Raw genomic sequence first — 27,567 nt, forward strand, 5'->3', positions numbered from 1 at the left:
GGGGGCCCCAAATGTTTGCATAGTTATAAGGGAAGAACTTGAGACCGTAAGGTTGCAGCTGACAGGTGCTGTTTTGAATACAGCTGGTGGTGTTCTCGAGTCTCGCATAGCTCAAAGAAAGTTCAAGTTCTCAGTGGTGCAGAGACTTCTCTGAGACCTGGTCCTCATTGGCCACCCAACTCCATTTTTGTATGCCTGATCCATGATTACTCCATTATAATTTTAATTTATCATCAAATTAAATATCCAATAATGTGTAAGTTACATAATAGAACGGACAAAATGCTGGGACAGAGTATGTTGCCATTCATTTTTACTAAAGCAAAGTTTTATCAGAGAAGTACTATTGGACCCATCCTATGAAAGCCAAGGAAGTGGGCATTCTTGGTATCATGGTTGACATTTTCTGTCTCTACTTGTTATCAATTTGGGTAAACTGTATTACCCTAAGAAATCACTCATTTTGATCTAAGCTTTCAGAAAGAAAATATCAGTAAAACAAAAATCTTTCATCTCATGATTCACTCATTACCTATGAGTAACTACTAATATCAACACAGCAAATAAAAATATATGCTAAGGTAAGTTAGGAAAAAAAAAAAAAAACATAAGATGATGGTCTCCATGGGAAAATGCCTGTGCAGATTTAGCTCCCATTATTTGTTCATAATTGTTTCAATTCTGTCACCAGGTGGAAGATCCATAGAGGAGAACACAGCAAATCCCTAGATAATTTACACACTTACGTTAGAAAAAAGTGTCTCTTTTCCTTCTACCAGGAGTATACCACATTTACTATTACAACTACTATTAGTAGTACTACCATATAACCATTTACTTCCACAGTATTTAAAGCAGATGATGGTGGCTATTATCAATACTTAAGAGACATTCTGGCAAGAGACTTTCACTTACCATGCCTCCAATGTTTACAGAGCTATTCATTTAAAAGTAATGTTGAAAAAAAAAGTCTTATCTGAATCTGGCTTTTACAAACTTATCTGATATATTGAGTCAGGTGCTTAAATACATAATTTGCTTCCATATATATGTTTGAAGAAAAGTGATTTTAAAAAGCAAAATCAGTATGTTATAAAATGAATGCCCCCAACCAACCAGAGATCACTCTTTGCTCTGCTATACTTCAGATAGGTGTCTAAGGTTCTCCAAATCTCCCCTTCCCCATACACTCAGACCAGAAGCTGTGGGTGGTGAATGAGACCCTCCAAATAGCTACCATTTGGGAGCAGTAGGGATGGGAATGGAAGATGGGGCATCTCTCCCGGCTACATTAGAAACATTTTCGAGATTTGCTTTGTCCTGACCACTGAAACACTCTTGTTCTGGAATCATTCCCTTAAGGACAGTAGTCACTGGGTTGAATCTTTAAGGCTGCCTTTTAACTTCCTTCTCTGTATCATAACTTCCAGCATCTGCCATGCCCAGGGTATATCGGTCAGTGTTCAAATGCCTCTTTCTGAGTGTCACAGCAGAGTTCCCTTGGAATCATCTGGAATCATTCAGGTTTTTCAACAACAGCCAGTGGAATGTTGGACAGTCTCATTTAATACTATTCCAGTTTATTGTATCAACCCTTCAGGTATTTTGTTCCAATTTTGGATGGTGAACTAAGAAGTCTAGTGGGTACCTTTACAAGGAATCGTGCTGCTTTTTCAGAAATGCTCTACCTGGAATTAGTTGTAGTTTTTCATATTAACCTGGAATATGATCTGGTAGATTTAATTTTAAAAGCTCAAAACTGAAGTCAAATTTTAAAAATACATGTCTTTTATTCTTATTTTTCTTCCCAGCTTTATTGAGGTAATAGTTGACATATAGCTCCTTTCTTTAAAGAAGAAAGTGAAATGGGTGCATATGAATAGTTCATCATTCATATTCACTTTAGTATGTGACACGGTTCATGTTGATGTAAATGTGCAAAGTTTTGACAGTCAAGGATAATACAGCGGTTTGAATTAAGATTTTCATATTTTATGAAGGATAAGAAAGAAGGAATACCTCATTACTTCTCAAAGTAAAACTCAATAGAATAATAAGAGGAAAAATAGTAGATTTTAATAGATTCCTATAAGAAACTGATGAATTAATAAAGATTTAAAAGCGTTTAACAAATAAATTAAAAAGCTTGATATAAGAGAAACCAGCATCCAATGAATAGGAATATTTAAAGAAGACATTTATAAAGCACAAAACTAACATTTATAAAAACAAATGAAAAAAGGAAATCAACTATACCTCAATAAAAATGCAAATGAGTGATGCATATTTTAAAGGCAGTATGTAAAGACTATATATTCTTCTCTAATTCATATGAAATATGAGTTCATAACTCTCAAAGTTTATCACACGAAGTCTCTAACAACAAGGTAATTAAATTATAAATCAACAGTAAAAGATGGCAAAACCAAGATATTAAAAAAACACTCCCAAATAACCCGAGTTAAGAATACAATAATAAGAGAAAATATGAAATCTTTAGAACTGAATGACTGTCAGAATACATATATATCAAGATGTTTGTTAATCAGCTCAAATGGCACTTGGAAGTTTTAGGGTTTTAAATGCATTTGTTAAAAAGACAAGAAGATACTGGGCACTGCCAGCCTCAGAGCTGCTCAGCCTTCTGCTATTTTAGGTGTCTGAACAAAACAGATAACAGCACGCACCGGTTCACACAGAACCTGTCCTGGATGATAGCAAGTTTCTGAAATTTTAGCTACTTAGCTAAAATGTTTAGCTATTTAGATAGCTACTTAACTATCTAATTCAACAAAATATATTTCTTTATTTTTAAAAACCTCCCTGTCTTTACTTATTTTTATAAAAAATTGTAATAGTAAGGGTACAAGTATCAGAAACAAATATGCAAATTTTGTTTGCATATTGCATTTGCATATTGCAAAAAATTGACATAGAGGCAGTTAAATACTTCCAAATTACTAGTTTGTTCATTATTCCTTCCTCTTTTATATAATCATTTGTTTTGAATATTAAAATTTCTGAAAGATGCCATTGGAAATCACGGTGACCTAAGATTAAAGTATTACAGAGCTTCGTCTTGTTGTGCTTCATTTTTTCATATTTCCTGTAATAAAAATAAGAAATCTGTAACATCTAGAAATGGCATATTATTCATTCATAAGGACGTAATTATTTTCATGACAGTTTTCTGACAATACTTTTTCCTTATTCTGTCCTTTTGCAACCATCTCCGTCTGCTCTATCTTTACATAAAAGAGACACATAAAACTTTACATAACAATTTTGAAGAAAATACAAACATGCTGCATGTCATTATTCAACAGGTAATGTATTTTGATGGGAACTATTCTTCTATGCCTTCTTCCATCACCTCCAACCAGGGTTAACACAAAACAAATGGGTCATACACACACAAAAAGCCATTGTTTAACTGACATTCAAAGTTATTTGGGTTTGAAAAAAAATAAAGAAAAGAAACAAAGTTATTTGGGCATCCTGTATTTTATCTGGCAACCCAGCCTGCAACACATTGAAACACTCTGCCCTGAGTCCAATGCATTGCAATAAAAGGAAGATGACCTTTTGTGTAGGACGAAGCACTAGCAAATTATCAAACACACTGTTCTCTGGCTTATCAAATAATAGAAACTCTTTAAGTACTTTGAGTTTTCAGAAGTTATTTGTACTGAGACATTTTAGTTGAAATTGTGTTTATTATAGATGTAGAACATGAAATGATAAAGGACATTTAAATTGAAGACATAGGTAAAATTTTAAAATTTGTAAAACTAAAATTCACCACTAAGATGAACTTTTATTTTATTAGATTATTATTTTTTAACTATAAGTTAGATGAATAGAGACAAGCTAAATATTTTTCTGCTTAAAATTTACATATTTATATGTACACAAATATATAAAATTACATAAAGCACATAAAAGATGCTCAGCATCACTGGTCATTAAAGATATATAAATTAAAATCATGAGATAGCAGGGTTTGCTTGCTTTAGAATTTTATATAAATAGAATCATACAATATGTAGTCTTTTGCACCTGGCTTTTTTCAGTTAGCATAGTATTTTAGTGATTTATCCATATTGGTGCATCTATTGATAAGAATGAGCCTTCAAACTCAGCTCTATTGTCTCCAAATTCATTGTACATCCACAGTACATGATAAAAAGGGAAAAGGAAATTCCTCTTTTACAGTACATGGTATTATATTCCCTTTTACAGTGCATGATAAAAAGGGAAAAGGAAACTGATTCTTCTGAAACAAAATATTAGTGAATGTTAGAAAGCTACATGCATAAAATTTAAAAACATTCCTAACATAAAGCTATAAAATAACACATTGATGACTATCTGACAATTTTCTATATATTTATATCAATTTTTATACTTACCACCTTTTTATTGACGATTTAACTTTCTTTAATATGATGTAATCTCTCTCTTACCCACTATGAAGAAAGTTGAGAAATAGTCTAATCCTTGTTATGCCATTTTTTCCAAAGAATGATTCTGATCATTTTTAAAGAAGGTGTTAAATTTTGAAATTCCTAATAATAGATATCCTGTTGGAAATTTTTTAAATAATTTAATATAATCATATTTTACACATGATTAAATTGCTATTTCTGTTTTATGTGGTATGAAGAAAAGAAAGAATAAAGTTAAGATTATAACATCAACATATGAATGATTAGATGTACATTCTCCTTAATCTGTCACAAATTTACAAAGATAGGTTAAAATATCTTATCTTGTAAAATAGATATATAAAGGAAAAAAAGAATCCCTTTATAATAGCATCAACAAGCAAAAAGGCATAGACTAATTTCTGTCTGCATCACCTGTGACTATGTTTTATGTATTTTGATGATATTACTTTCCGGATAAAGATTCATAAAAGTTCTTACTATTCCAGATACTTGTTCACCAAGCACTTTAAATCTGAATTCCACCTTGCCTGATGGCTAACAGCTAATGTATACTGAGTTCACACTCTAAGGTACTGTTTCAAAGGGTGCAGTACAATAAATACCCAGAATAGAAAAGGTGAAAAAAGGGCAGACAAATAATGAATGAAATGATGAGAGGGTGTGCATGTGCATTTGTCTCATTTCAACTGAGAATATTAAAGCAATCATTAGCTTTGTTGTGTGAAGAAGCTAAGAAGGATAGCAATGTCAACAGTATGGCAGAGGTAAAAGAAATCTTAAGGCTTGTTAATTTCAACCTCATTTTCTAGCTTTCTTTAAAGCTCAGAAGTGTGGTAGGGCTTGCCCAGTCTCATGTACACAGGTCATCACAACTAAAAATTGATTGTTTTGACTCTGAAGTCTTTGCTCTTTTTACCCCACCAAGATGCTAAGTCAATTATAAATAACATTGTTTTTGAAAATGATGAAAAACTTAGGAATGATTAAAAATCAAATAATGTTAAAATTTTGTTCATTTGGTAAAGTGACCTGAAAAAGAATGCTGCTACATTTAAATTGAATAATAGAGGCATTTTATTTTTGAAATTTTTTTTATAATTCTGAATATTAAACTAAAATAGTGAATTTTACTATAATTTTCAAAACACCTTTTTAGTTTCATTATTTAAATTATAGAGCTGAGAGGAGTAAGGCATAGAAGTTTACATAGGCTGGATTTTTCTAACCATGATAGATAACCTGGATCTTGCAAAGTTGATTGCTGTTCATAACAAATAGTTCTGTCATGAGATGAATTGTATTTAGACAATTTTTATAGCCTCTCATGTTCTCATCATTCCTTTTCTAAATAATATTTTGTAAGTTCATGAAACCTTGTGTATTACACAACTACATGTCAAAACACTTACTTTGAAATATTGTTCTCTTCCAGGGTATGATGACTGTATACCCACATGCTGGAAAAGAGAAGGTTTATATCGAATACGAATATGCTTATTTCGTTCTATACATTTTTCCTGTAAGAGAAACAACAATCTTGTGTAAAAACTCAAATACTCGTTTTTATTGCATTTACTGGTGGCAGAACCTTTTATTAATTTTTGCCTGGATTCTATATTACTACTTTAAAATTTAAACAAAACATTTAAATTCTTAGCTTTTTCTTTGTAAGAATAATGGAACAAAGAAATCGAGATGCAAAAGCATGTCTTTTCTTCCATGAACTCTATTAGTTCACTAGAAAATCAGGCTTGCTTGCTCAGTCTTGTCCAACTCTTTGTGATCCCATAGACTATAGCCTGCCAGGCTCCTCTGTCCATGAAATTTTCCAGGCAAGAATGGTGGCGTGGATTGCCATTTCCTACTCCAGGGGATCTCCTCAACCCAGGGATGGAACCCAAGTCTCCTGTGCATCTCCTACATTATAGGTGGATTCTTTATCACTGAGTCACCTGGAAAGCTCAGAAAATCAGGCTACTATTGTGTGAACTGTAATTTTCCTCTCCTCTCTCTTTATTCCAGTAACATGAACTTTCTAGTATTTTCCCATCTATCCATTTCTCTTGGTCTACATTATTCTCTCCCCATTTATTGATTTAAAAACTAAATTACTCCCTCTTCAATTTCTCCTTAAAAGATATATGATTAAAAAAAACAATATTATACTTCATGGAAAAAGACTTGGATAATCTTCTCAAAGAAAGATGGCCTGTGACATTATCACCCCTATTAAAAACAAGCATTTGAGAGATGTGGTACATATATATAATGGAATATTACTCAGGCATAAAAAATGAAATAATGCCATTTGCAACAACATGGATGGATCTAGAGATTATCATACCAAGAAAGAAAGTTAGACAGAGAAAGAAAAATGTCATATGCTATCACTTATATGTGGAATCTAAAATACGACACAAATGAACTTATTTACAAAACAGAAACAAACTCAATAGACATGGAGAACAGACTTGTGGTTGCCAAGACGGAGAAGGGGTGGGGAAGGGGTGGACTGGGAGTTTGGGGTTAGCAGATGCAAACTATTCTATATTTAATGGATAAACAATGAGGTCCTACTGTATGGTACGGGGAACTATATTCAACATCCTTTAAGAAACCATAATGAAAACAGAATATGAAAAAGAATGCGTATGTGTATATATATCTATCTATATATATATAGATATGTATGTATATGTATAACTGAATAATTCTTCTGTACATTAGAAATTAATACAGCATTGTAAATCAACTATACATCAATAAAATAGTTTAAACAATTATTATGATCGTTATCATTATTTATGCAATGTATACATATAAAATTCATTAAAATATATCTCAAATTTATGTGCTAATGTTAAATAGCAGGCTTATTTAAATTCATTTCTACTGATGTTAACATGTAGGAAAATATTGTATTAAAAATTGTTTTTAAAACTGTAAAGTCATTAAATAATGTACAGTTAATTTGAAACTAAAGTTCAGATAAAGTTAGTTGAAGACTTAAAATATAGGAAATATAGTAATACCTTTAATCTATTAATAAAAGTTTCAGTAGGATGGTATTATCAAATTCTTGCTTGCCCAAAATACCACTCAAATAACTTGTTGATGAAGCAAAGCTGAGTTCATTGCTTACTGCAGTAAGGGAGAAAATACCTTGATAAGAGTCTGTTCAAATCTTGTGCCTAGTTTTCAACTGGATTGTTTTCCTGTTGTTGAGTTTTGAAAACTGTCTATATATTCTGAATACAAGTCTTTGTTAGACATGGAATTTACAAATATCTTTTCTATCCTGTGGTGCCTTCTCTTAACAGTAAATTTTGCAACACAAAAGGTTTTAATTTTAATGAAGTCCAATTTATCAACTCTTAAAAATGGATCAAGCATTGTGTCATGTCTAAGAATTCTTCACCTAATCCTGGGTCCTAAAGATTTTTTTCCCATGTTTTCTTCTAAAAATTTTGTAGTCTCATCTTTTATACTTAGGTGATATACTTTGAAATAATATTTGTAACAGGTATATGTTTACATCGATTCCTTTTTAAAATATATATAAATATCCAGTTAAAAAAAATCAATGCACTAAAATTTGTAAACAAAATTTAGGTAATTACATCAGAGAGATAGTATTTTCCTAAAAGTACAAAGTAAAGAAATACTCACAAGAGCTTCTCCTGGGGTACACATCTTTACCAGAAAAATGTCCCCCAAGAGCAAATCTACAGGTTTATCTTTGTAGAACATTAAAAAAAAATGTACAAAGTCAGTTAAATCTTCAGATTTAAATAGCTTTCCTATGGAGAAAAAGTAAACAAAGCCCAATAACTCTTCAGTGTTTATGCCACATATCAAAACATCACCCTTATATACAGTTATTCATTCCACTGACATGGGAAAGAGTATAAAAATATTAAAAATTAAATATATCTATTCCTTGCAAAGCTTAAAGCATTAATGAATTGGAGGATGATGAAGCAAAATCATATATCTGCTTCAGTATTAAGAATTACCACTTTTGGTGGGATAAGTAAGAAGCAACTTTAGAACCGTGAATACTCTCAAGAAATTAACTTTGATAACTAAGGAGGATCAACTGTTCAAATCACTTGCAAGATATACAAATAAAATGGAAAGTTTAGGACCTGTAACCTTTCACTTAGTTTTTCAGAAACCATAACTTGTAAGCTTATTTACATAGAACTTTATCAACATACTACATTTTTTATTTTTAGTGCTTAATTTTGAATAAAATAAAGTATTATTTCAATATTTGAACATTATTTTATAAGAATGTTATTTTCTTTTGTATTTATGATTCTTAAAGATTTACTGTATTTTAAAGTATGATTTCATTACATCTAATTATTTATTGTTAACATATTGCATCTTTAACTTGAAAAATAAAGCTGAAGGTATAAGATTCAGGTAAATTTTCACCTTCAACAGTGTAAAACACATCTAGCCACCTAATAAATATGATAGTAGGATGTAGGAATTTCATTTTTCACTAAGACTTGAGTCTATATGGGTCAGTTGATCAAGTGTATGGTTGTATTTGAATTTTAGGCACCTATGTACATAGTAACCAAAACAAGTGATTTAATGATAGAAATAGTTGATTTAATATCTGTTTTCTTTATCTGCTGCCAGCATTCTGAAAATTCTATTTGGCAAGCTCATATTTTTGGAAAATACTGAACAACAGAATTGTTATAATGATAACAAAGAAAATGAAGCCTTTATAGATTTAAGCTTAAATAAGAATTCAGTATCATATATACAGTGTTTCTTGTGAATACTCTCTATCCTTCTACTACCTGACTTTTCTGAGAAAGACAAAAAGAATTTAAAATTCTCAAAGTAATAAACCAACAAAATTATCTCTCCAAGCTTTCAGCGGGTATTACTGTCACCTACAATTTTTCTTTTTATTGCAACCAAAGCTGAGGAAAAAAAAAAACCTTTCAGAGTTTTAAAATTGGAATCCACACCACTTTACAGAAAGTTTGAGGGGGAAACTGGTCAGTATATGAAGTAGTAGATATAGAAGAATAGATGGAGTTTACTAGCAATCAGAGAAACGCTTTATTCTCCTCCCCATGGCAAACAAAAATTTTAACGGATAAAATCAAACGTTATGAAGTATATGGGGAAGCAGGAACTCAGATGCACTGCATATGAGAGTATACTACACAGTCAACCTGCAAAGCAGTCTGGCAGTACTTTTGAGATCTGGCTATGTTTACCCAGTGATCCCATCCCAGGACACATATATATCACTCCATTTCTTTGTGGCAGCAGACAGCTAGAAGCAGTCAAGGTCCACCACTCTGGGAATGGACAAGTCAAATAGATTATTATGTAGCACATATGCAACGGTAAGGAAAATGAACATAAAGCATCATATAGACAGCTATAAAATCTAGTTTTGTGGACAAAAACATAAGGAACAGAAATATGTTTATCAAATCACCATTTATGTAAATTTTAAACAAGTACAAACACAATGAACACCAAATCTTTTGCATGGTATCTGGTATTTATATGTATCTTCTGGATGAAATACATTGAGTGCAAACCTATCATGAGAGTGGGTGGAAGTAGCGGGGGGTGGGGGGCTTTAAACAGAAGAATAAAAAAAGGTCTCCTGCTTGTAAACAAAGATGAAATGCAATATGAAGCGAGTTAGGTAACTTGGCCTCCTGCAGTGAGGGTTAAATAAAAGAAAACAGGATAGAAGGATGGAAAGAAAAAATGGAGGGAAGCAAAAGGAAAGTCTATAAATGAATTATAAAAACAATACATTATGGGCACAATTTTAGGAACTTTTCTGTGCTGGGTATAATTCCTATGTTTTTACATTTTTTAAGCATGTTAGTTTCAGCATACTAGAAATTGAAAGGCCTTCAGAGTACAATAGTCCTGTTAAAATTCCTTCCTCTATAACTTTAATTTTTTGAGTTTCAATATTTTTCTATGTAATATAGAAGTACATCTTAGTCACTGTGCTAATATGTGCCAGACTCAGACCTAGCATTTATAAGTAGTATCTGCCTTATGTTTTTATAACATGTGAATATATGTCAATCTGCTTATTTATACTGTTTATCTATAAAAACCTTGGTTTAAAAACACATTTTCTGAAATTCAGGTCCTCGAATCTAATTTTTCTGCTAAACTAATAGTATCTTTCTAGAAATTATGCCATTCCTTTCCATTGAGTAACAATCTCTTTGATAAGTTCTTAAAAACTTTTGTACTGAAAATGTTGACCCCACAAAAATAGATCCACTGCTTACCTATAAATCCAAGAACTGAAAACTCAATATAAAGCCAATTATTTGAAGTGATGTTATGTACAAAATCTGTGATTTTTGTAAGATACATCTTGTTAGCTATGATATCATCTTCCAGCTTAAAAAAAAAAAAGGTGTTAGTACCTTTGATGCTTCCCCGGAACAAATTAGCTTGAAAATTGAAAATACAATAGGAAAAAAACCACATTTTTATGATGTAGTAGATTGATTTCTTAGCTCAATTCATGTTGAGGTTATTTCCTGTTAGTCAATTTTCATTTTCTAATTCTGAGACCAGAGATTATCAGTTTCTTTCCTAAATACTAATAAGTAACATTCAATCTAAATCCTCTTCAGAAGAGTCTATCCATCTGGGTTCATTTTCACACTCACAACTATTTAGTTTCTTGGTTAGGACTAACTGGCTTTATGCTTAGTTGGTAAGTGCCACGTTCTGGTGCCAAATATTTTGCTTGGCAAAGAGGTGACAAAAGGGAGCTGGCACTCTCGGCCCCACCTAGCTGGTTAGAAGTATGGTGCCAATAAGCCTAGAAATAGATCTCCATGAGGAGGTGGGGTGGAAAGGAAATTAGAATTTCCTTTTTAAGTTTAATGTGTATTATGTGGAATCTATAGATGAAGAGGGGTTCCTAAATGATTTGGGAAGATGCGCAAGTCCTCAGGCACAATACCAGGGCACAAAATAGAATCCTGTTCTTCCCAAAGGGGATGAGTACATTGGCTGCATCTTGTGTTTCTATTACATTGCCTCTAACTGGGAATTGAAAGGGATTTTGGTTTTTTACTGTAAAAAGAGAAGATCTGGCTTCAGGCCTTTCTCAAACTCCCTCTATTCTCAGTGACAATCTGCAGACTCCTGTCGCACCTGTGCACTCCCTCATGTGTGGTCTATACTCACTGCTGGAAATGCAGTATTATTACTTAACACCATGCAGGAATTTAGGAGGTACAAACTATACACAGTTGGTTTATTTCACAAACACATAAGACACTGTAGAGCTGTGTTACTCATAAAATGGGGCAACACAGAACAGCAATGATAACTGTACATACATAGTGTTTAACATAAGCGCCCAAAATATGTGTGCTTAATCTAATATACTTGTGAGTAGAAAAAATGGAAGTAATATAATTTATTTTCTTGCTAATTTGAGATTTTTTTTTTCCGTTTGCTTCATGTAATTATAATTTCCTCTATTAACAGTGACCCAGAAAGAAGACTGACACAGAACCAATTTTAAGCTTCCTTTTGGTGTTTTAATATAATGGATAATTTCCACTTTTTAAGTACAAAGTCAAGTGGAGGGCTACAATAAGGAAGAAGTAACTGAAGGAGAGAAGGAGGATATAATACTTCCACTTTCAATTATGTATCTAAATAAGGTCTTACCTGTAAATAATACATAGCTTTGGGCTGGGCATACAGCATCAAAAAACAAAAATCTAATACTTGTTTGATTCTCCAACTAGAGATAAATAATAAAATTTGTTAACATTTTTCATTTTATTTAATTTTTATTTATAAGCATATATTAGTAATTAAAAACAAACTTCTTTTACACTTTACTCACAGAAAGTACTCTCTACATTAAGTGAAACTGAATATCTTGTACTAAAGTTATACTAAAAGGTTTTCCAACTTTATTCAGTGGACAGTGTCTGCCATTGCTAAACCAGGATAAGCATAATCTACTTATTTTATGTTTTGGTTAGTCAAATTACCATTTATATAATAAAGTTAATATTCTTCCTGATCTTAGGTCTTGTTTAAATAAAAGTATAAAGAACCATTACACTAATTTAATACTAAACCAGATACTAGGCTGGGCTTCCCTAGTCACTCAGTGGTCAAGAATCTGCCTGCCAGCACAGGAGACTCAGGTTCAATCCCCGGGTCAAGAAGATCCCCGTGGAGGAGGAAATGGCAAAACACTCCAGTATTCTTGCCAGGAAAATCCCATGGACAGAGGACCCTCGTGGGCTACAGTCCATGGGGTTGCAAAGAGTCGGACACGACTTAGCAACTGAACAACAACAACAGATACTAGGCCAGGTCCTGAAGCTCCAGAGAGCAATACACCGCGTGGTTCTTGCCCTTCTGGGTCTCATAATCTAGCAGGAAAAAGAGAAAAATCATAAACTGAGAGCCATTAGACAGGTACTACATAAAGATATGGACAATGATGACTTATAATAAGATGGGGAGGGCGGAGCAGAAGGAAGAAGAACATTCAGTGTAGAGGAGCAGTACTGCAAAGGCATGGATGTGTGAAGGAGCAATCCACCTCTGAGAACACTGTGAGCTGATGGAAAGGAAGTCAAGGATAGTGAGATCAGCAGGGGCCTGCTCATGAAGGGTCTTTCATGACATGCAGGAAACTATATATCTCATATGAAAAAGGATTCTTCTGGCTAGAAGATGGAGAATGAACTGGAGGCAAGACTAGGCCAGGATTAAGGGAAGCCAATAAATCTCCAATGGTCTGAACTAAGCTCAAGGCAGAGGACTGGGGATGAGAGGGATAATGTAGAGAGAGAATCTAAAAATGAAATGATGATGGAGTCATAAAGGACAGAAGGAAAACAAGGATCTAGAATGTCTCCCAGCTTTAGGACTCTAAAAATTAGAGTAAAATGTGGGTCATTAAAAGCAAAACAAAATCTCTAAAAGATATCTAGATTTGGACTTACCATTTATTACTTAAAAAAAGAACCCAGTGCCAATAAGCTTCCTGGATAAGACCTTTTTCTGAATCTTAATGTCTTTTGCTCTTGAGTTTTGAGGAACCAAATTATTATACTTCTTGTAATACATACCACATTTATAATCAAACAATAGCAATCCTTTGTATGTGTATAGAGCTTTTTATTTTTTAGAATTCTTTCATAAACACGACTGTATTTTATTTTTACAATGCCTTTCCCATATACGTAATGTGGATTTTATTATACACACTAGAAAGTTGGGAAAGTTAAGGAAAAAAGGCTAAATTACCTGCCTCAGATGATCAGCAAATAGGAAAGCTGGGAGTGTTAATAGAATCTAGGTGCCAGCCAACAGAAGCTGGCTCCAGCACACCACTGTGCATCAAATATTAACTACTACATGCTAAGTCTAACATTTTATCAGATGAAGCCAGTTATTTAAGGATACCACTTTTCAATATATCATACCTCTCTAATTTTTCTGAGTCGTCAGTTGATCCGGCGGCATGTGATATGTTTGGATAAAAATAAGCAGGTATTGAAATGACTTCTAAGGATCCAGATGTCACCTGCCTTTTGAATCTATAAACAGAAGTAGAGGCGTATAATTGAATTTGATTTACCAAAATCATACAATTAAAAAGAAGTTCCTTATGTATATCCATACAGTATTTTGATCTGAATAACTTCATGATGTATCTGATAATGACATCATACTTTTTAACTAATACTTTTTAAGCCAAAATATTTCTTTTCTAAGTCAGTGACACATGTAAAAAATTACAATATACAATATAAAATTAATTTCCTCTTATAAAAATTATAAGTACTTTGACTTTTTCAAGTTTTCAATCAGATATGCACTCTAACAGATGCAAGTTAATTGACTAGTTAGCACAATATAGTAACTGCAAAAAAGCAAGAACATTAGAAGATTTAAATGCATAATTTTAGTTTAATAAGAGTCCTACCAAATAACAATGTGGCTCCTGAAATCAGACTGTCATAGAAAGGATTAAGTGTGACTCTTGTCCACAATTCTTTGGAGGAGTATTTTTTAGTCTCTTTATTTTTAAAAGTTAACATTTATAGACCAACAAGGACATCATTAAAATGCATAAAATACTGCTCACAAAAACTGTACTATAAATCTTGTACCATCAAGGTAAAATAATGAGAGACCAGGTAGAGCATTTTAAATGGTTTTCCATAAGAGAAAAATAATGTGATTTTAAATGAGATTTAAATCTAGGCATGGCATTATTTATTAAAATGGAAGCAGAACAGAGTTTATATACATGATTTGAATTAGGTGCAAAATAGGCAGTCCTCGCTTTGAATTTCAGTTACATTTTAATTAAATAATGTCTGTTTTCCCCAAAACTTTTCAAATGTGACTCTTCATGGAATATTAGCTGAATAACTGTATAAAGTACAAACTTCACTTCCCAACTCCTCAGTGCATAAATCACTACATAAGTAACAGATGCACATCATCTCGTCACTTCTCTCCAAGTCTGCTGGTAACTGGTCACCATGCATCTGCTTTTCAGGTCACTGACAGCCGGCAAAACATGCAATTGTGTTGCCTCCTGGTCTCCTAGTAATAAACAAACCCACATGACACCGAACAAAATAACCAAAAGAGGGGACTGGCTAATGAAAGTACAGACAGTGATAATGCTGAAACTTTCTCTGGATGCAACTAAACGGCCACAGACCCTGGGAATGTTGACACCTTCGCTCTCCAGAGACCCGGGGTGTGCAGCACAACTGCGAAGTGAAGGTGAACTTGCCTGACATAAATGAGGAAGATGCTTGTAGCGGAAAGGATATCCCGTAGGATATGATGCTGGCAAAAAACTTCACGTTAAAGGAACACTCAGAGATGTTTCACGACATTGAAAATATAAATGATAAAACGTAGGTGCCTGATCCAAACTCAGGAGTATGACAATTTGCCAAGGCATAAAAAAATGTTCACTCTCAATTTTAAGTTATAGGACAGGAAAAAGGCAAACAATGCTTAAACTACTCTTAATAAATTTTCTAAGTGAAATACTTTATTCTCAATGATTTCCATGTTTTATTTATTTATTTTTTAATTGAAGTACAGTTGGTTTACAATATTATATTAGTTTCAGGTGTACAACACAGTGATTCAACATTTTTATAGATTATACTCCATTTAAAATTATTACAAAATAATGGCTATATTTCCCTGTGCTGTACAACATTTCCTTGTTGCTTTTTTATACACAGCTGTTCGTGGCTGCATCTCACTCCTCCCCTGTCCTTTCCCCACTCTATCTGTGCATCTGTCTGTTTTGTTATGTGCACGTTTATTTTTTGGATTCCACATATAAGTGGTAACAGGCTATTGTCTTTCTCTGACTTATTTCACTAAGTGTAATACTCCCTAATCCATCCATGTTGTTGCAAATGGCAGAATGTCTTTCTTTTTTATGGCTGAGTAGTATTCCATTTGTTGTGGTGTTGGGCTCAGTCTTGTCCGACTCTTTGTGACCCCACGGACTGTAGCTCAATCAGCCTCCTCTGTCGACGGGATTTTCCAGGCAAGAATACTGGAGTGGGTGGCCATTTCCCACTCCAGAGAGATCTTCCCAACCCAGGGATCAAAGCTTCATCTCCTGCCATTGGCAGGTGGATTCTTTACCCCTGAGCTACCTGGGAAGCCCAGTATTCCATGATATACATATATCTCACATCTTCCTTATCCATTCATCTCTTGATGAGCACTTAGGCTACTTCCATATCTTGGCTATTACAAACAAAGCTATGAACACGGGGATGCATGTTTCTCTTCTAACTAGTCTTTCCGTTTTCTTCAGATACGTACCCAGCAGTGGAATTGCTGGATCTTACACAGCAGTTCTACTTTCAGTTTTGGGGGGACTCTCCATAGTTAGTGGCTGCATGAATTTACATTCCCACCAACAGTGCACAAGCATTTCCTTTTCTCTACATCCTTCACCAGTATTTATTATTTGTAGACTTTTTGATGATAGCCATTTTGACAGTCATGAGGTGATATCTCATTGTGATTTTTGATTTGCATTTCCCTGATGTTAGTGATGTTTAGCATTTTTCATGTCTCCACATTTTAAATTACAGTGTACTAGATGAATATTAGTTTTACTATATTTTTCATTTTTCTATACATTTATAGCTGTCAGAGAGTATTAAACATTTTGACCAATGTTTAATGGTCATGAAACAATTGCTTGCAATTATGTAATCATATCCACAGGAAATGTTTGTAAACCTGTGTATTCTTTTTAGCTGATTCTGTCAAGAATCGCTAATAAGGATATCAAACTAGTATGGATTAACACCATTTCAGGTAATGTGTCTTCTCTGAACAGTGGTTTATCATTCAGAGTAAAGCAACTGGTAGGATAGCATGGGATATGAGGGCATTTTCAGGATTTGCATATAACACAACTTTTTTCCTAGGAAATCTTCTTTGGGGAAAACTACACATCCATGATGTTTTATTCAATCTTGCTCAACTCTGTCTCCTTTTACACACATCAGCTATTTCAAGCCTTCCATACTGTTCTCAAGTTTATAGGCTGCCAATTAACTCCTCATTCTGAACATATGATCTTTACCTCTCTCACAGAGAAGAGAGAGAGCTACCTTTAAGGAGGGGACTGTTTCATTTCACCTTCCTTGTCCAAACTAGTTTTGTCTTACTCTTTCACCCATTCTGATCTTTTTTTTCACTTAGTCCTGCCTATATCTCCATGTGTACCTTGCATCCAGTCCCCCACAGTCCTTGCTCTATCAGCTTCCTCCCTCTTCACCTGAGCACAAAGAAAAACCCTCAAGTTGCTCCCATCTCAGAACTCCCCAAACATGTCTCCCTCGAGCTAGTTTTAACTTTTCTCCCCGTCAGTTAAGCTCATTTAGAAGAGACTAATTTTGGACTCTGTGGGAGAAGGCGAGGGTGGGATGTTTCGAGAGAACAGCATCGAAACATGTATATTATCTAGGGTGAAACAGATCACCAGCCCAGGCTGGATGCATGAGACAAGCGCTCCGGGCTGGTGCACTGGGAAGACCCAGAGGAATCAGGTGGGGAGGGAGGTGGAAGGGGGGATCGGGATGGGGAATATATGTAAATTCATGGCTGATTCATGTCAATGTATGACAAAAACCACTACAATACTGTAAAGTAATTAGCGTCCAACTAATAAAAATAAATGAAAAAAATAAAAATAAAAAAAATAAAAACCAACCAAACAAAAAAAATATCACCTGAGTTTAAGAAAAAAGTAACACCAGGGAGCAATATAAAAAACTTCTTATTTTTGAGAGCCGTATTATTTATACCCTCAAAACTCCACAATAAAGAAAAACCTCAGTTGTAAAAAAAAAAAAAAAAGAAGAGACTTGTTTTTGAAAATTTTACTATGAAAATCACACAAAATATGCAAATCCCAAATCACCTGATTTAACAACCATTAATTTTTTAACTTGTTCATCTATGCAGTCCACATTCTTTGCTTAAGAATTTTAGATTCTTAGATATCATAGATATCTAATCATAGATATCATATTTTACCCTTAAATTCTTCAGTGTGAAATTGTAAAAGGAAATTTATATTTATGTAACGACATGATAGGATCACATCTCACAAAACTAAGAGTAATTATTTAACATCACATAATACTCAGTGGATATTCACAAATCCCTAGTAGTTTAAGTACAGGGTCTAAAGGTGGGGGGTGGAGATAAGATGTTCAAGTGAGTATCCACTTAAGATCCTCTCATTGTAATTGGTTATCTGTTATTTCTCTTTTAAGCTTATTATCTAGACCAGTCACTATAGTTTTTCTTTCTTTCTTTTCCCCCATGCAACTGCCATTTTGAAGGAAGTGGGTCAGCTGTCCTAAAGAAGGTCCCACATCCTAGGGGTTTGCTCCAGATTACTTTCTCCTCTCACTGTGTATACTCTGAACTGGAGCTTAGCTCTAAAGGCGTGATTAAATTTGATGAGATAAGATGTATATTTTAAGGCAGGACAAAAAAATTTAAGCATAAAATTCTTTGTCCCAACCCTCTCTCCCAGTGTACCATGCGCCTCTGCATTCCACACACATTAACCAGACCCCTTCAAAGATGGGAGTGCCAGCTAATCCATAAAGATCCTTTTTCTTCCCCCTTTATTCTGGCATAAATTTCTTAGAAGATTAGTATCCTTTCTCAACTCTGTAAGGGTTCGTAGTGACTTACTGCTCACTTTGTATGTGCTTACCTGGACTATGTATCTTTGGGGAACTTTAGGTAGACCAGCACTCTGTCGTTTTGATGTATGATCCTCTGTCTCAAAAATGTAACTGACTTCTACCAGGGGGAAGAAACAGTCCTCAGAGCTTCTGACAGAATGTCTCCAAAGTTTTAATCCTAATTTGGCTCTACTAAAATTCTCTTTTTCCTTAACTTGTTAATTAAATTTTCATTGACAGATTCAAGGTCGTTTCGTTTTGTTTTGTTTTGAGGTTGGTGACCAGGTACACCCTACAGGTATTTCTTGGTGCATTTCCTCTGCATCATAACAGAAGGCACAAATGTCTGACTCTCTAACTTGCAGTGACATGGCCCCCGATTAGAGGGTCAGGAAGGGGAACTTGATCCCTTCCTGCTATTAATAATTATCCATCTGTTCTCAGCCCCCATTTCCCCACTTCCACAGTGCCAGATATTGTAGGGTGGGGGGGTCTGCAAGCCACCATTCCGAGACCCCTTATCTGCTCCTTCCAGGTAGCCCCATGGGAGGCAGGAAGGAAGAGACTGGAAGGCAGTAGGAGGGCATTGTCCACATGGCTGGTTTCTGGAGAAGTCTCCAGCAGCGGCCTGGAGCGGTCTGGAGAAGTCTCGGCAGGGCCTGGAGCGCGGCGACCTGGCAGCACCGGCAGGAGCAACAGGGCTGTGTCCCAGCATCGAGCACAGCGCAGCGGCCGTGCACGCAGCCTCAGACCTCGGGGCACAACCCCCTCTTCCTTTACGATGCTCCTGTCTCCTTTCTCCTTCTTTTTCTTCTCTCAGCTCTTGTGAACTTTTCTGGCTAATTTTATAATTTTATTTTTTATATTTATTTATTCGGCTGCACTGGGTCTTGGTCATGTCAGGGCATGTAGGATCTATTAACAGTTCCCTGAACAGGGATTGAACCTGGACCCCTGCATTGGGATCAAGGAGTCTTAGCCACTGGACCACCAGGGGAGTCCCTTGGCCAATTTTTTTGTATTAAATTGTCTCTATTTCCTCTCTCTGAACCACCAAGAGTTTCCCATTTGGCTGCTGACTGATACACCTTCCCTGAAAGCTTCCCCTCCACCTGTCAGTCACTTCATGATATGCCTGAATCGATTATGTTTCAAAATGGCAAGCTGCCAATTCTATTCATTCCACAGTCACTGACTGGAATTCTTTTAACTAGAATAAGTTGGCTTCATCCGCTAGAGCTATTTGGTGAGGGGAAAACAAAAAAAGCAAAGCATTGCTGGCTGAAACAAGCATGTCTGTTAGCCAGATTCAGCTTGAAGGCAACCCTAGCTTGTAGCACAAATAGCACACAGCCCTAGCACTGATCATAAGGCTTTTCATGACCTCATCATGACCTGCCTTGTCTCCCATCAGTCTTTCCTCCTTAATTCCAAACATCTACTACATTCAGGAAACATCAGTCCTTAGAGTCCCTCCCCCACATACTCCCTCTTTGGCCCTTCTGCCTTCCCAAGCAATTCTATCTGCCAGGCATTCTCTCCTTCTGTCTGCCCGAAACACGTCTAATTACACTTGCAGGCAGTCCGATTATTAAGTTCTCATGAAAGCCCTTCTTGGCTGAACCCAGAGTTAAACGCTTCCTACTCAGTGTGTTCTCACACTGCCTTTCCCATTCCACCAGCTTCCTTGCTGGGACTTACTTTTTTTTCTCACCAGTTGTACGGCCCACTTAAGCATAAGGATTTGGAAGGCTGGGTCCATTCCACAGCATCTTGCTTGATAAAAAATTTCATTTCGATTCATCAGAACGTGCTTTAATCTCCTGAGCTGCATGCAGCAGGAGATTCTAAGCAGAAGCTGGGAAAGTAACCTCATACAGTAAGGAACACAAGAATGCTTTAAAAATAATCCAGCAGGCTTCTCTCGGAGGCCATGGATTTAATGAAGAATAGATACTATAAAAATAATATCATGACAAATATGGACTTTAATAGGTAGATGATGTACAGAATTGGGGGGAAATTATAAGCTACATTTCATCACAGCATTGATAGAGCTACATGATATTTTTTCTGCACAGTTACACTCATTAAATAGAATAAGACACTAATAAAAACATGTAATTGGACAGAAAAATGAAAGAACAGTTATTTTTAAATTTATCACACAGTACTTACTTTTTTGTAATCATGTCAACCACGGATTTTACATAATTTTCGTTACTCTAAAAATGAGAGAAATATTTTACTAAAATGAAGAAGCATACCTCATAGTTCTACTAATACATGTAAATCTAGTTTATGTGTGGAATGTTACTATGTCTTAATATTTCTACTGTTTCTACTTTCTATGAAAGAATTTAAAATATTCATGCATCTAAAAGATCTGACTGGAATACTGAAAACACTTTATTCTCCCTTTGTCATAATACGAAATATCACTACACATTATTTACAATTAGAAATTAGTACACAAAAACTTATGTATCTAAAACAGTTTCGTCCTAAAAATGGGATGGCTTATTTCAAAGAACTGCCCTTTTTTGAAAGTGTCTTCATTTTATGAGTATTGTACTACAAGGAGCTTTCTTCAAAAGTACACCACATTTTTCGAGACAGTATTTGTTGGCTTGATTCCCAAATTTCCTTCCATCAGCAAACTGTGTGTATCTACTCTGCTATGTTAGGTGACACATTCATTTGTAAGTAGCTTTCGATGGCTTATACTTTCAGGTAATTTTTTTTTACATAACCTATGGCATTTATAACATGTAGCCTCAGGGCCCACAAGCATTCCCAACACAAAATTTTGAGAATATTTGAATACTTATAGTTCTACTACTGTCAAATCCGAGTAGTCTGAAAGGCAACTTTGAATGTATATAGTTAAGACTGCTTGTTTAAAATGCTCAGCCATGATACAGGCCACTCTATTATAGTACTTCAGTTTCTTAAGATAGCCAAAAATGGAATCACCAGCTACTTTTTTTCCCATTTATTTTTATTAGTTGGAGGCTAATTACTTTACAATATTGTAGTGGTTTTTGTCATACATTGACATGAATCAGCCATGGATTTACATGTATTCCCTGTCCTGATCCCCCCTCCCACATCCCTCTCTCACCAGCTATTTCTTAACCACTGAAACACATGTTAAACATACTACTAAAGTTATACCTCTTAAGCATTTTATATTCCATTTTAAAATTTGTCCCCCAATATTTTATTATTGGTCTAAACATTTTAGGCAGATGTGCCAACAGTAAAGAAATAAAGATTGTAATATGTAACACACGGTAATGTGATAAAACATTTTGGAGATTATGTAAATGCTTCCAATATTAAAAAATTAAACTTGGACAGAATGATTATTTAATCTTTTGTTTCTATGTTCCTATTAATTCTTCTTCTGCTTGTTTTGAGTTTTTCTGCATTCTAAGACATGTTTTTCATAGAAAATTCAAACAACAGAGAAAAAAATTTAAAGGACAGCAGAGATCCCTTTAACTCCCAATATCCATGCCCATCAGCAGATGAATGGATAAGGAAGCTGTGGTACATATACACTATGGAATATTACTCAGCCATTAAAAAGAATTCATTTGAATCAGTTCTAATGAGATGGATGAAACTAGAGCCCATTATACAGAGTGAAGTAAGCCAGAAAGATAAAGAACATTACAGCATACTAACACATATATATGGAATTTAGAAAGATGGTAACGATAACCCAATATGCAAAACAGAAAAAGAGACACAGATGTACAGAACAGACTTTTAGACTCTGTGGGAGAAGGTGAGGATGGGATTTTTTTCAGAGAGAACAGCATTGAAACAAGTATACTATCAAGGGTGAAACAGATCACCAGCCCAGGTTGGATGCATGAGACAAGTGCTCAGGGCTGGTGCACTGGGAAGACCCAGAGGGATCGGGTGGAGAGGGAGGCAGGAGGGGGGATCAGGATGGGGAATACATGTAAATCCATGGCTGATTCATGTCAATGTATGGCAAAAACCACTACAATATTGTAAAGTAATTAGCCTCCAACTAATAAAAATAAATGGAAAGAAAAAAACTCCCAATATTCAGAGATAACCATTATTAATATTTTGAAGATCATCATTCTGAGGTTTGTTCATTGTCTTTTTTTTATGTATTCTATCCTCTATTTTTCCTTGCTTCCTTTCTTCTATCACAGTTTCTACAGATAATATAATGTCAAACATGATACTTTACAACTTTTTTCAGTCAACAATATGATACGGACATCTTCTATATTACTGAATATGGATATTCATTCTTTCAATGGTTACAAATTATTGCAACATAGACAAAAGTACATACCCTCTCACTGATACCTATTTTGATTGTATCTAATATGCTGTATTATAAAACAACAGTGCACTGAAAATCTTTGAAATTGTCACTTACTGAACACTTGCTATGTGACATACATCACTGTAAATACTCCCCCAATACTAGCTAATTTAATGGCCAAAACATCCATATACTGTAGGCAATATCATCACTATTTCACAAACAAGGAAAGTGAAGCATGGAGAAGTTAAGTAACTTGTTCACGTTCACAAGGCAGGAAGTGGAGCAGCTGGCATCTGAACCTTGACAATCTAGATCCAGGCTCTGTTCTCAATCATATTGGCACATTTTGTACTACATTATGTACGACAAACATACTGTCACTGTCTACTGTCACATTTTTATTATTTTGAAATTCTTGCTTGCTTATCTCTTTAGGATAACTCCCAAGACTTGAGATTTCTGATTCAAAGGATAGACACATTTAAAATCTGCTATCTTCTGCCAAACTCCCCTCTGAAACACCTTTTATGGTGTTAATATTTATACCACACTTTACAATTTTACATGGCATTAGAGGCAAGACAGAAAACTGTGGGCCACTAGAGAGATGCAGATTTGAACCTGCTCTATTAAGTGCTGGGAAAACTATTTACTTTAAGATCCAGGTTTTTCATCTGGATACCTACTTTACAGGGAATGCAATGCAGGTTATAAATAATGTATATAAAAATTGTCTACAATCCTTCAGACATAGAAAGGAGTCCCTCAATTAATCATAGTTACTGTGACTTAATACAAATTATCTCTTGATTCATATACCAACCTTTTCTTGGGCTGGACAGGTTTTATTACTATAGCACCCATTTAAATGTCCTGTTTTTAAATATAATTTCTGTACCTTATAGTATACAGGGCTCCTGGTAACATATTTAACAATATAATCATATTTATCCACATAGAACTGTTTTATTTCCCTTAAACTGATGGTGGTATCAAACAAGTATTAAATACATTGTTATTCAAAAAAGGCATCTAGCAGATGCTTTTTAAAATTTAAGATAAAATTCAACACGATGCAGTGATTACCACAGAGGAAATTACCACTGTGATTACCACAGTGTTTAGAGACTATGGGTCAGGAGTGAGGGGACCTATTCATTTTTCATACATACATCTGCGATAGAGACAATCACCACAGAGTCCTTCTCTTCTGGAAGAGTCATCCTGGAGAGGAGAGAGGTCAGTGTTTGCTTCAGGTAACTATAATTTCCTCTGTTGACAGTGGAAATACCCAGGGCAAAGGTAACTGCAGGCACAGGAATATGGTATCATTTCAAAGCACAGAGAAAAACATAATTTAGCATTAATATGTATGCTTATTACTATGTTTTCGTTAGTTGTGTGGTCATCAAAAAAGTATTTGAAACTCTATTGCAAAAATAATCCAAACTGCTGTTAAGTCTTATCACATATTTTCTTTTTGAGGAAATTCCAATTTGCAGAGGATCGTTAGCAAACGCATTAAATAGACTCTATGATGCTCTCATGTGAAGAGTTTCAATGTACTGAAAAATAAAACTAGCCATTCTCCATTTATTACAGCTTTCATCTAACTGGGTACAAAACATCATACACTGGCTGATTTTCTATTCTTCTTCCAAAGGAGATGCTGGAACCTGAAATAGGAAAAATACTTTGAAATATTTTCACCTGTGAAAAAATTGTATGAAGTAATTTCTAAATGACTGATGGAATCTATCAGGCATGAATCCATGCCTTTAAGTGACTTTTATTGCATATTAATGACTGAAGCATTAGGAGAACAGATCCCATGTTATTCCAATACACGTTAATATTCTATCAGCAAAGTCTACCCAAACTCAATCTTCACTGTACCAGTGCTCAGCTATTTGAGTTGGGTTAAGATATACAGTCAGTCAGTTCAGTCGCTCAGTCGTGTCTGACTCTTTGATCCCCCATGGACTGCAGCACGCCAGGCTTCCCTGTCCATCACCAACTCCCGAAGCCTACTCAAACTCATGTCCATCGTGTTGGTGGTGCCATCCAACCATCTCATCCTCTATCATCCCCTTCTCCCGCCTTCAATCTTTCCCAGCATCAGGGTCTTTTCCAATGAGTTGGTTCTTTGCATCAGGTGGCCAAAGTATTGGAGTTTCAGCTTCAACATCAGTCCTTCCAATGAACATTCAGGACTGATTTCCTTTAGGATGGACTGGTTGAATTTCCTTGCAGTCCAAGGGACTCTCAAGAGTCTTCTCCCAACACCACAGTTCAAAAGCATTAATTCTTCGGTGCTCAGCTTTCTTTATAGTCCAACTCCCACATCCATACATGATCACTGGAAAAATAATAGCTTTGACTAGATGAACCTTTGTTGGCAAGGTAATATCTCTGCTTTTTAATATGCTGTCTAGGTTGAGCATAGCTTTTCTTCCAAGGAGAAAGTGTCTTCTAATTTCATGGCTGCAATCACCATCTGCAGTGATTTTGGAGTCCAAAAAAATAAAGTCAACCACTGTTTCCCCATCTATTTGCCATTAAGTGATAGGACCAGATGCCATGATCTTAGTTTTCTGAATGTTGAGTTTTAAGCCAACTTTTCCACTCTCCTCTTTCACTTTCATCAAGAGGCTCTTTAGTTCTTCTTTACTTTCTGCCATAAGGGTGGTGTCATCTGCATATCTGAGGTTATTGATATTTCTCCTGGCGATCTTGATTCCAGCTTGTGCTTCATCCAGCCCAGGATTTTGCATGATGTACTCTGAATATAAATTAAATAAGCAGGGTGACAATATACAGCCCTGATGTACTCCTTTCCTGATTTGGAACCAGTCTGTTTTTCCATGTCCAGTTCTAACTGTTGCTTCTTGACCTGCATACAGATTTCTCAGGAGGCAGGTCAGGTGGTTTGGTATTCCCATCTCTTGACGAATTTTCCACAGTTTATTGTGATCCACACAGTCAAAGGCTTTGGCATAGTCAATAAAGCAAAAGTAGATGTTTTTCTACCCTGTCCTGCCTTAATTTCCACACCTTTATAATGGAGATAAGTACTTCGAGAATGGCTCAGTGAGGAACTCAGAAAAATCCTCTCTCTAAAAAGCAATAATGAAACTGTAAAACAAAGTTGTCAAAACCATCAGAGCCCTGGTATACAAAACACTGAGAGGTGTTTACTTAAGAAAAATTATTGAACTTCAGTGACAGCAGTAAGAATCAGGATTTCCCTGATTACTATTGTGTTTGAACATATTTTCATATGTTTATTGACCTTTGGATATTCTTCTGTGAAATCCCTGTTCAAGATTTGTCCATTTCTTTATTAACTTGTCTGTGTTTTCCTTACTGATTGACTGATGCTCTTTATAGATTCTGAATATGAACCCTTCGTCAGTTATGTGTATTACACATACCATCTTCCATCACGGATTTCCTAAAATTAAGAAAAGACGCTCTTAACTTTAGCATTGTGCAATTTATCAATCATTTCCTTTATGGCCAGTGCTTTTTGATTCCTGCTGAGAAATGTTTGCTTATCTTCAAGTCCATAAAGATGTTTTCCAGATAATCTTCTAGCTGATTTATTATCTGTCTGTTATATTTAGATCTACAATCCACCTGGAATTGATTTTTATGAATGGTGTAAAGCAGGAGTCAAGTTTCAAATTTTGGGATCTACTCTCGGAAGCAATTTCTTGAATGGCTTCCCATGTCTTAGGATAAGGAATACATTTACAAAAGTCTGCAAGACCCTTAGTGACCCAGTCCCAACCTACCTCTTCTGTTTCAACTACCCTCTCTCGAAACCAGTCTTCCTTGGTGTCGTTGAGCTTCCCAGACTGATCATTCAGTCCTCTTTCCTCTCCAGGCATCTGCACGCGCAATTCCTTGGTGCCCAGAACACTCTTTTTCAGGCACCTGTGCTAGTTCTACTCACTCTTTCTAAGTGGATTCTGACCTCGTCTCTCATACAACTTGTCCTTTTTGTTGCTACCCATGTGTCTTCCTACCTAGACTGCAAGCTGAGTGAGGGTAGACTCTGCTTGTTTTGTTCACCGTTATTATGAATCTAGCATTAACATAACGACTGCCACATAATAATGTCCAAAAATCTGGGGTGGATAAACACAGCCAAACTCCTCTATTATGTGGCCTCCATTTCATGTTTTACTGCCAATAGTCACCAGCCCTAATTGCGCACACAAACCACATCTTTTTTCCAAGTCCTCTTGCTGTTAGACCTCTCACATTCTTTCTTCTCCTTTTCTGCTATCCACCATCTGCCTTTTCTCTACTTGTATGCATGCATGTGTGCCAAATTGCTTCAGTTGTGTCCAACTCTTTGCGACCCTATGGACTGTAGTCCACCAGGCTCCTCTGTCCATGGGATTCTCCAAGCAAGAATATTAGAGTGGGTTGCCATGCCCTCCTCCAGGGGTTCTTCCCACCCCATGGATCGAACCCATGCAGGAGAACCTGCATCTCCTGC

At 35.3% G+C, this 27,567-nt stretch overlaps 1 protein-coding gene across 1 annotated transcript in view; it reads right to left on the bottom strand.

The window, feature by feature from the left end:
- Positions 1-2,122: 2,122 nt before the first annotated feature.
- MGAT4D (MGAT4 family member D) overlaps positions 2,123-27,567 on the bottom strand; it is a 55,964-nt gene continuing 30,519 nt past the window's right edge. The window contains exons 4-11 of the mRNA XM_043902476.1: positions 24,230-24,363; positions 20,915-20,961; positions 13,949-14,062; positions 12,165-12,240; positions 10,757-10,871; positions 8,121-8,251; positions 5,861-5,968; positions 2,123-3,106 (exon numbers count right to left, since the gene is read on the bottom strand). Of these exons, the coding sequence (XP_043758411.1) occupies positions 3,098-3,106; positions 5,861-5,968; positions 8,121-8,251; positions 10,757-10,871; positions 12,165-12,240; positions 13,949-14,062; positions 20,915-20,961; positions 24,230-24,363 (734 nt within the window). The 3' untranslated portion in view covers positions 2,123-3,097. The remainder of the gene's footprint in view (positions 3,107-5,860; positions 5,969-8,120; positions 8,252-10,756; positions 10,872-12,164; positions 12,241-13,948; positions 14,063-20,914; positions 20,962-24,229; positions 24,364-27,567) is intronic.

This window comes from Cervus elaphus, chromosome 5 (assembly GCF_910594005.1).
Source record: "Cervus elaphus chromosome 5, mCerEla1.1, whole genome shotgun sequence".
Lineage (NCBI taxonomy): Eukaryota > Metazoa > Chordata > Mammalia > Artiodactyla > Cervidae > Cervus > Cervus elaphus.